Below are 10,513 nucleotides of genomic sequence, written 5' to 3' on the forward strand. Positions count from 1 at the left end.
CCAATGTCAGCAACTAAGACTCCTATCACCAAGCCCCATTCTTTTCTTAGTTAATTAATTTTATTTATTTTAACTTTATTATTATTATTATTTAGAGATAGGGTCTTGCTCTGTCACCCAGGCTGGAGTACAGTGGCACTATCGTAGTTCACTGTAACCTTGAACTCCTGATCCTGTCACCTCAGCCTCTTAAGTAGCTGGGACTGTAGGCACATGCCACCACACATGCCCTTTTTAAAGAATTATTCATTTATTTATTTATTTAGAGAGAGTCTCGCTCTGTCGCCCAGGCTGGAGTGCAGTGGCACAATCTTGGCTCATTGCATCCTCCACCTCCTGAGTTCAAGTGATTCTCCTGCCTCTGCCTCCTGAGTAGCTGGGACTACAGGTGTGCACCACCATGCCCAGCTAATTTTTTTTTCATTTTTAGTAGAGACAAGGTTTCACCATGTCGGCCAGGCTGGTCTTGGTCTCGAACTCCTGACCTCAGGTGATCTGCCCACCTCGGCCTCCCAAAGTGCTGAGATTACAGGTGTGAGCCACCACACCTAGCCCTTTTTTTTTTTCAAACTGTCAATCTCACTTGAATATGATAGAATGGTACATTTAACATGATCTCTTTCTGAATTTTTCCCATAGGTATAATCAAAGGATATCACTTGCTATTCCCAATCTAGGAAATACTAGCCAGCAAGAGTACAAAGTGTCTTCAGTGCCAAATACTTCTCAGAGTTATGCCAAAGTGATTAAAGAACATGGGTAAGTTGAAAGGTAAAGTGCTAGTTTTTTCTTTTGTCAGCAATATTTCTTTTGTTAATAACATTTAAAAGGTGTATGGAAAAATGTAAAACCAAGTTTGATATGATTAAAACTGAAGAATACAGTAAGATAATTGTCTAGATACCACCACCATGTATCAAAATTTTGTTCTTATTGAAAAGAGAATTTACTTTCATGAATTTTTAAAATCATTTACCACAATATTTTTTGTAATTGATACAAAAGTTTTGGGTAGAGTATTATTTCTGAGGTTCTAAAACCTAAACATAGTCACTGAAAAATACATAGCTTTTTATTATTTTTTTTTTTTTTTTTTTTTTGAGACGGAGTCTTGCTCTGTGCCCCAGGCTGGAGTGCAGTGGCGCGATCTCGGCTCACTGCAAGCTCCGCCCCCCCGGGTTCACGCCATTCTCCTGCCTCAGCCTCCCAAGTAGCTGGGACTACAGGCGCCCACCACCTCGCCCGGCTAATTTTCTTGTATTTTTAGTAGAGACGGGGTTTCACCGTGTTAGCCAGGATGGTCTCGATCTCCTGACCTCGTGATCCGCCCGTCTCGGCCTCCCAAAGTGCTGGGATTACAGGCTTGAGCCACCGCGCCCGGCCTCTTTTTATTATTTTTTAAATGATCTTGGTAACATGGGTTTTTAAAATTTCTGTAATTCTTGTGGTATGAGCATTATTCCTTCAACACTGTCACCTTGGAGTCACAGCATTTAAACAATAAAGTGGAAGAGATAGGAAAAATGCCTTTCCATTTCACAGCGGTTATGGTAACCTTGTGACATCTTTTTCTGTTTGCCTTCTAGTACTGACTTTTTTGACAAGGATGGAGTAATGAAAGATATCAGGGCGATTTATCAGGTTTACAATGCACTTCAGGAGAAAGTTCAGGTAACTGATTTATTTATTAGTTTTCATCTTATTTGTCTTGCCCAAAAGTTTTTAATTCTACTTTAATTTTTAATTATCTTCCAACTGACAAATAGAGTTAGGATCCGAAAGTCAGAATCTGCTTTCCCAGAACAGAGTCAAGCTGTGGAATAATGATTCGTGCCGTCTTGCAGAAGCCCGGCTCACTCACTCTGTGCCTGAAGTAGATTGTTAATGCTACTGTTTCAAATACTTACGGCCCCATTTGTGATAGTAGTTTTTCTAGGAAAATGTAGAAAGTCTTGCTAAGAACACAGCTATCTCCATCAGTTATATTCTAAGTCGAGACAATATCAAAAGGCACCCATAACTGGTTGCAGCTCTGCTTCTTCATCCTATTTCACTCATTTTGCCCCCAGCTGCCTCCCTGAAGTGAAAGGATCTCGGCAGAGCCTGTTCATTCCTAGTCATTTATGCAACAGGCATCGATGGAAACATCTGTGAGCCAACTACTGAGCTAGATGCTAACGATACTTTCCCACATTCTTTTCATCATCCCCGCTGTCTTCTTAGGAGTAGTTTGCTCTAAAATCTAAGAACAGAAGAGCCTTTGAACTTGCCTTTGAGTACAGCAAAGAAAGTGGTAAAGATGAAGCGCTCGAGATCCAGAGAAAGGCCTGACTTTAAGGAAAAAGGCTTTGGCCAGGCATGGTGGCTCACACCTGTTATCCCAGCACTTTGGGAGGCCTAGGCAAGAGGATCTCTCGAGCCAAGGGGTTCGAAATCAGCCTGGGCAACATAATGAGACCCCATTTCTACAAAATAGTTAAAAATTAGCCAGGTGTGGCAGCATGCACCTGTAGTCCTCTGCTACTTGGGAAGCTGAGGAAGGAGGATTGCTCGAGCCCAGGAGGTCAAGGCTGCAGTGAGCTACGATTGTGCTGCCACTGCCACTGCACTCCAGCCCAGGTGACAGAGTGAGACCCCAACTCTAAAATATAAAAATAAAAAGGATGAAGGCCTCAATGAGTAGAAAGAGGAATGAAGGCAGATACTGAAAAAGAGGAAAACAGGCTGAGTTCAGCCCGGGGCAAAAGGAGAAGCATACAAGAGCCATTTCCAGTCTAGTGCTCCAAACTAGGGTCACTGTGCACCTACCAGTATAGGGAGCTTTATACAGACTCACTGATAACCAGCCTACTTTCTGGAAGCTTCTGGTATTTCTGCTATGGAAGGAACGTGCAGTGGAAAATAGCTTTTTGTCCTGAATTCATGACCATGCCCTTTTCAGAATATCAGCACTGGCCAAAAGTGGCTGTTATATTTCATTGTTGATTGAATAAGGCCTGCTTTGAAAATACCAAATCACATAGTTTTCTCAGGGTTATAAATAGCTACATTACACAGATGCAGTCTCAAAAACTACCATTTATTAAACCTTGACTTTGAAACTTTTTTTCAACTTTTCTTTATAAATATTTTCTGTTAAATTGTCTTATCTGATTTTTTGAATGTTGGTGATAAATAAAAGTTGAAAGCATCTTATTCCTGTCTTATCTTTTGTTCTTCCTTTGTATGCTAAACTGGTACCAACAGTTCCCTTTTCATTTCAATAAAAATGATTAATCAAAGAGTAAATCTTTCCTATCTTACCAATTTGTAAGCTAAATAGCGTAATCATCTTAAAATTAAAGCGAATCAGTGAATAATAACAATTCTAGTCTTTTGGGCTTTCTTGATTTTGTTCTACCTTATGTGGCTGCTTTTTAACTCAATAAACCATCTGGACTTTTCCTGGAGTTGTAATCAGCGCTGAATTTATGGAATGCCTTGTGCTTGAACTTGAAGCTAACCTTGTTGTCGTTTTTTTCCTCAGGCAGTGTGTGCAGATGTTGAAAAGAGTGAGCGAGTTGTTGAATCTTGTCAGGCGGAAGTGAACAAATTAAGAAGACAAATCACTCAGAGGAAAAATGAAAAGGAACAAGAAAGAAGTAAGTTTCTTATTAATTTTACGATTCAGTATCAGGGAAATGTTGTTTTAAACATCAGATTATATTATACAATAAATGATATGCTTCTTTCTATGCTCATCAAGTCTCAGATTAGCCTGGCTGCGGCAGAGTAGTCTCTTGTTCAGTTTCTCTGGAGGGCAAGTGCTGTTTTTCATAGTAGCCCCCTCAATTCTCTGACACTTGAAGAAAAAGAAGACCAAAGGTAGAAAAGCTGAAGTGGAAATTAGAATAAATCCCAATAAGTTATTGATATAGATTTGTGTATATATTGACAATCGGATGTAGTTACAGTGAATGTGGTGGTTGCTACTTAGTTAACCCTGGCATACCCAGCAGAACACTGTGTCCTGTATTTTTTTTTTTTTTTTTTTTTTAGACAGAGTCTCCCTCTGTCACCCAGGTTGGAATCAGTGGCGTGATCTTGGCTCACTGCAACCTCCACCTTCTGGTTTCAAGTGATTCTCCTGTCTTAGTCTCCCGAGTAGCTGGGACTATAGGTGCCCGCCACCATGCCCAACTAATTGTTTTTTTTGTTTGCTTTTTCAGTAGAGACGAGGTTTCACCATGTTGGCCAGGCTGGTCTCAGCCTCAGGTGATCCATCCGCCTCGGCCTCCCAAAGTGCTGGGATTACAGGCGTGAGGCACTGCACCCAGCCTGTGTCCTGTCTTAATATAGCCTCATAGAGGAGCTACCAAATATTCTTTTAGCTTTATGTTCGGTCATAGTAAAGGTTTTAAATGTCTAATTTTCGTAACCATGGATGAATAGACACCATTAGGCTAAGGAACAAACTGAATGAGAATTAGGCCCATGAACCTAGTAATTCCAGCATAACAGCCATGTTTGCTGTAACACCACCAGAATTATTATCTGTATGTAAAATTTATAAACATATGGCAGATAATATCAAGTGTAAAAGATAAGGTTAGGGCTAAACTTTTCTAATTTAATAAGAATATATATATAATCCAGTTAAAATGTAATTCATGTTTCCAGGCAAATATAACAGTCTGATTTACTGTTACATTTTTCTAGAAATAATCAGAAATACAGATAGGGCCAGGCGCAGTGGCTCACGCCTGTAATCCCAGCACTTTGAGAGGCTGAGGCGGGCAGATCACCTGAGGTCAGGAGTTCGATTAGCCTAGCCAATGTGGTGATACCTCATCTCTACTAAAAATACAAAAATTAGTTGGTCATGGTGGCGTGCACTTGGCAGAAGAATTGCTTGAACCTGGGAGGTGGAGGTAGCAGTGAGCCAAGATCACACCACTGCACTCCAGCCTGGGCAACACAGTGAGACTGTCTCAAAAAAAAAAAAAAAACAACAAAATAGAGGCTGGGCATGCTGGCTCATGCCTGTAATCCCAGCACTTTGGGAGACCAAAGCGGGCGGATCACGAACTCAGGAGTTTGAGACCAGCCTAGCCAACATGGTGAAATCCCATCTCTACTAAAAATACAAAAATTAGCTGGGCATGGTGGCAGGCACCTGTAATCCCAGCTACTTGGGAGGCTGAAGCAGGAGAATCGTTTGAACCCGGGAGGCAGAGGTTGCAGTGAGCCAAGATCACGCCACTGCACTCCAGCCTGGGCCACAGGGCGAGACTCTATCTCAGAAAAAAGAAAGAAATACAGATAGGAATTTTTATTTTCATTTTTTAGAGATGAAGTCTCACTCTGTTGCCCAGGCTGGTCTCAAACTCCTGAGCTTTAAACAATCTTCTTGCCTCAGCCTCCCAAAGTGCTGGGATTACAGGTGTGAGCCACTATGCCTGGCCAAAATAGGAATTTAAAGTAGTTAAGTCAACAAAAGTAAAATAATTGAATAAATTACAGTATGTTATAAATATGTATAGCTATAATTTGTCAATTTACAGTTATAAATTTTATTTATAGTATATATATGTATGATGGAATATTATACAGCCATTGAAGTGAATTTGAGTTAATGCCCAATATATTATTTTATTTTATTTTTTCTTTTTGAGACAGAGTCTTACTCTGTCAGCCAGGCTGGAGTGCAGTGGCTCAGCTCACTGCAAGCTCTGCCTCCTGGGTTCATGCCATTCTCCTGCCTCAACCTCCTGAGTAGCTGGGACTATCGGCACCCACCACCACGCCTGGCTTAATTTTTCTGTATTTTTAGTAAAGAGAGGTTTTCACCACGTGAGCCAGGATGGTCTCGATCTCGTGACCTCATGACCCACCTGCCTTGGCCTCCCAAAGTGCCAGGATTACAGGCGTGAGCCACTGCGCCTGGCCCCAATATATAATTTTAAGTAAAAAAACTAGACCGGGCACGGTGGCTCACACCTGTAATCCCAGCACTTTGGGATGCCGAGATGGGCAGATCACGAGGTCAGGAGATCAAGACCATCCTGGCTAACGCGGTGAAACCTCGTCTCTACTAAAAATACAAAAAATTAGCCGGGTGTGGTGGCGTGGTGGCAGGCGCCTGTAGTCCCAGGTACTCGGGAGGCTGAAGCAGGAGAATGGTGTAAACACGGGAGGCGGAGCTTGCAGTGAGCCGAGATAGCGCCAGTGTACTCCAGCCTCGGCGACAGAGTGAGACTCCGTCTCAAAAAACAAACAAACAAAAAAAAAACTAGGCCAACCATGGTGGCTCACACCTGTAATCCTAGCCCTTTGGGAGGCCGAGGCAGGTGGATCACTTGCACCCAGGAGTTCAAGACCAGCGTGGGCAACATGGCAAACCCCGTCTCTACTTAAAAAAAAAAGAGAAAAGAAAAAAAGCCAGGTGTGGTGGCATGCACCTCTAGTCCGAGCTCCCTGGGAGGCTGAGGTGGGAGAATCACCTGAGCCCGAGAGGTCAAGGCTACAGTGAGCCATGATTGTGTCACTATACTCCAGCCTGGGTGACAGAGTGAGACCCTGTCTCAACAAACAAAAAACTAGGATATAAAACAGTATAAACTAGGTGATGTCAGCCATGTTTTATACACATGTGTACAGACAAACACTCAAAGCTGGATAATAAAACCGAGTTCAGCAAGGATTAGTGACTTCTGTAACACAGCAAGGAAGTGAGGGCCTGATACTTACAATTTAGGTCTCTTCGCTTGAAATCCTGTGTCCTGGCCGGGCGCGGTGGCTCAAGCCTGTAATCCCAGCACTTTGGGAGGCCGAGACGGGCGGATCACGAGGTCAGGAGATCGAGACCATCCTGGCTAACATGGTGAAACCCCGTCTCTACTAAAAATACAAAAAAAAACTAGCCGGGCGTGGTGGCGGGCGCCTGTAGTCCCAGCTACTCGGAGGCTGAGGCAGGAGAATGGCGTGAACCTGGGAGGCGGAGCTTGCAGTGAGCCGAGATCGCGCCACTGCACTCCAGCCTGGGTGACACAGCGCGAGACTCCGTCTCAAAAAAAAAAAAAAAAAAAGAAATCCTGTGTCCTTTTCATCCTGACAGTGTTATTGGGATGATGGAATTGTGGGCAGCTTTTATTTTCTTTCATCCTTTCTAAATAATCTAAATATTGTACGAGTGTGTATCAGTTTTATAATACTTTTAAAAAATTTAAATGTTACCTACAAAAACTTTCAAGACTATGTGGACTATGTGGGTTCTTTCACAGCATTAATAAAAATAGAGTAAAGCTGTGGTTCAGTACCTACTTAACATAGGGCTTTTAAAGTTTTAAGGTGTATAAGTGTATTATGACAGGTAGCTATAAAGAAATCGGTTTTTTGATAGGAGGCTGCCAAAGAAAGAATCTCACATTTCCATTCCGTGGACAGGACGTTTCCATTTCAACCTTTGGGCCCCACAGCGTGACACAGCAAGCCCCACGCCAGGGAACCAGCACAGGATGTGGAGCGGCAGAGCCTGCATTCTGAGTCTCAGGCCCACTTCCAGCTGTCCCCTTAGCCACATCACCTCACCTTTCAGAACTCTGGTTTCTTTGCATCTATAATGGAAACAGTAGTCATAACGATAATGATAACACTTCAGAAATTTGTCATGGCCTTAAATGAATTAATGTGTAGGGAAATATCTTGTAAATTATCAAGTACTATGCAATTGTAAAATAATTAATAGTAACAGTCAGCTTCATTGCCTCACTGCTGTTTTCCGGAACATTCGGGTTGACCATGTTATACATTGAGATGAAAAGCTGTGAGAATCTAGAAAGTGTTAGAATATTCTTTTTTTTCATCCAGGATTGCAGCAGGCAGTGTTAAGCAGACAGATGCCGTCTGAAAGTTTGGACCCGGCATTCAGTCCTCGGATGCCCTCTTCTGGGTTTGCAGCTGAAGGTAGAAGTACACTTGGAGATGCAGAGGCCTCTGATCCTCCTCCCCCCTATTCTGATTTTCACCCAAACAATCAAGAAAGTACTTTGAGCCACTCTCGCATGGAAAGGAGTGTCTTTATGCCTCGACCTCAAGCTGTGGGCTCTTCCAATTATGCTTCCACCAGTGCCGGACTGAAGTATCCTGGAAGTGGGGCTGACCTTCCTCCTCCCCAAAGAGCAGCTGGAGACAGTGGCGAGGATTCAGACGACAGTGATTATGAAAATTTGATTGACCCTACAGAGCCTTCTAATAGTGAATACTCACATTCGAAAGATTCTCGACCCGTGACACATCCCGACGAGGACCCCAGGAACACTCAGACCTCCCAGATTTAACTAAACAAAAGGAACTCTCCACCTAGCACTGGTTTTCTTCATTGCTTACTGAGAGGGTTTTTGAGAACTTAATCTGGGGGGAACTGCTTTCTCAGATACCTTGACTCCCAAGAAGAGAGTCCTTGTGCACAGAACCTGTGGGAGGCTCCATCCGTGGGTCTTTTCCTTTGGATACAGTGTGCAAGCTTCATGGCAGAATCATTAAGATAATCAAATTGTCCTAATTCTGGTGCGATTCATGGATGTACTGGTAAATTTAGGCAAAGTGAAACTTATCAGCATAGTTTCTGTTCTTTAAAATAAATTGGAAATTAGAGACTAAGCACAATTAGTCTATAAATGTTCTATAAATCAAAAACTTACCTCTTGCACTATCATGCCTTGAAATTTACTTTTTCAAAGGGAAACAAGTTTAGCAGCAGCCTTCAAAGAACTCCTTTCTATGATGAGCCAAATTCATCTTTGCCAGAAAAGAAATTTTGATAATTCCAAGAAACCTGATTGGAACAAATCAGATATACCTTCTCTTGTCTGCATGACTTTGTGAGATAAAAGAGAGGGCTTTCAACTTTTTTCTACTAGCTTGATATGTATTATCACTTAAAATGGTTGCCTTTAAAAAAAAAAGTAGAGATACTAATTACCAGTAAGTAATCATCCAAATAAATATGTCATAAAATAAATTAATTATTTTTTTCTTGGTGGATTACAGTGACTACTGTGTTGCACTGGCACCTGTATGGAATCTTAGAGGACACACAGCAGTGGAGAATAGAAGGAGTGAGTTTTATAATGAACAGATTCCAGACACGGTAGGTTTAGCTGAGTTCATACAGAGGAGATATAACTCATTTAGATCTTCTGACAAATCCTAGTGTTAGTTTTATTTGTGGAGGAAAGACATTTAATAATAAACTGTTTGGGAATCTTGGTGAATAAAGATTCATTTTCAAGCTGAATAACCATACTTATTTTATTTTAAGTTGCCCTTTAGGGAATAATTGCGGTATGTGTAGAGACTCTCTTGGGATGCACTTATATTTTTATTTAATGACTACTTGTTTTCTAGTTTTGCCCACAACGTGTGAAACCACTAAGACATTCAGGAGCATGTTGGGCTTCTGGTTTGGAAACTGCAAGACCCGCCATTTATGACAAGGACAGCCAAGAGGTTAATACTTGGAGTTTTAACTGCCTTTCCTTTGAACTAGTTAAAACCTGTAAGAATAAGGAAGTTGTTGGAGAGGCTTAAAATCTGGGTTCTGAAAAAGTAGTTTCAGTTTATAGGATAGACATTTACTCACTGAGCTCCAGTTCCAGTACTAAATTAGACAGTATCATATAGACCGAAAATGAAACGCTAGAACTGCCGTTCTTTGGATCGCCCCTCTATGGGGGTCTGTCTTTTAACTACTCTTCTGGTTTGGTTGGCCTTACACCACTGCCATTCGATTTAAAACGCTGCAGACCACTTTATCTGCAAATGTGTTCCAGTTTTTATCAGCTACCTACTACGCAGCTTCAGCGCCAGTGTGAATTTATTTTTTTTAAGTGCCATTACCATCTCCTCTGTTCAGATTTTGACATTCAGGAAAATATTTTTATTTTGATGCCATACTGAAATCTACAATGTATATCTGACAAAGCAGTTAAATGTGACAATAAAAAACTTATTTAATCATGGTACCATTGTTTTAATGTCTGTCTCAGCACCGGACAAGGCCTTTCCTCAGTGTACTCATTCTGGCAATTAATAATGGACTTAAAAGAGCTTTTTAAAGGGCATTAAAACTCATCTCCATACAAAGTTTTTGTCAGGCTGCTTTCAGGAGACATCCAGGAACACAACTTGCTAAAATGTTTCTGTGATTTTCAGGAGTTTCTGTTTCCAAAATGTTTCTGTTGTTTTCTTGTTACCTACAGAACTAAGTATCAATTGAGTATAAAATTGAGTCTTGGAAAGGTCCCCACAAGGCATCTTCCAAGAGGAACTGATCTTGTTTAAAGTGACCCCTCAGCCTGGATCCCCTAATAATTGAGATACTGTAGAACTTGCTGCCTGAGAGCATCTTAGGAATCGTGAGATCACTTGAGAACAAGGGTCGGCTGGCTGACGAGTGTATTCTGGATTCTGAGGGAGCCATTCCTGTTGAGTGACGTATCTCTTCCAAAATGCAAGGGGAGAGTGTTTTCAG

At 41.7% G+C, this 10,513-nt stretch overlaps 1 protein-coding gene across 1 annotated transcript in view; it reads left to right on the forward strand.

Annotated features, from left to right (window-relative positions):
• ABRAXAS2 (abraxas 2, BRISC complex subunit) overlaps nucleotides 1-10,004 on the forward strand; it is a 30,004-nt gene extending 20,000 nt beyond the window's left edge. The window contains exons 6-9 of the mRNA XM_025397730.1: nucleotides 640-759; nucleotides 1,587-1,671; nucleotides 3,527-3,641; nucleotides 7,849-10,004. Of these exons, the coding sequence (XP_025253515.1) occupies nucleotides 640-759; nucleotides 1,587-1,671; nucleotides 3,527-3,641; nucleotides 7,849-8,318 (790 nt within the window). The 3' untranslated portion in view covers nucleotides 8,319-10,004. The remainder of the gene's footprint in view (nucleotides 1-639; nucleotides 760-1,586; nucleotides 1,672-3,526; nucleotides 3,642-7,848) is intronic.
• The last annotated feature ends 509 nt before the right edge of the window (nucleotides 10,005-10,513 follow it).

The sequence above is a fragment of the Theropithecus gelada genome, chromosome 9 (genome assembly GCF_003255815.1).
Source record: "Theropithecus gelada isolate Dixy chromosome 9, Tgel_1.0, whole genome shotgun sequence".
NCBI classification, from domain to species: Eukaryota; Metazoa; Chordata; class Mammalia; order Primates; family Cercopithecidae; genus Theropithecus; species Theropithecus gelada.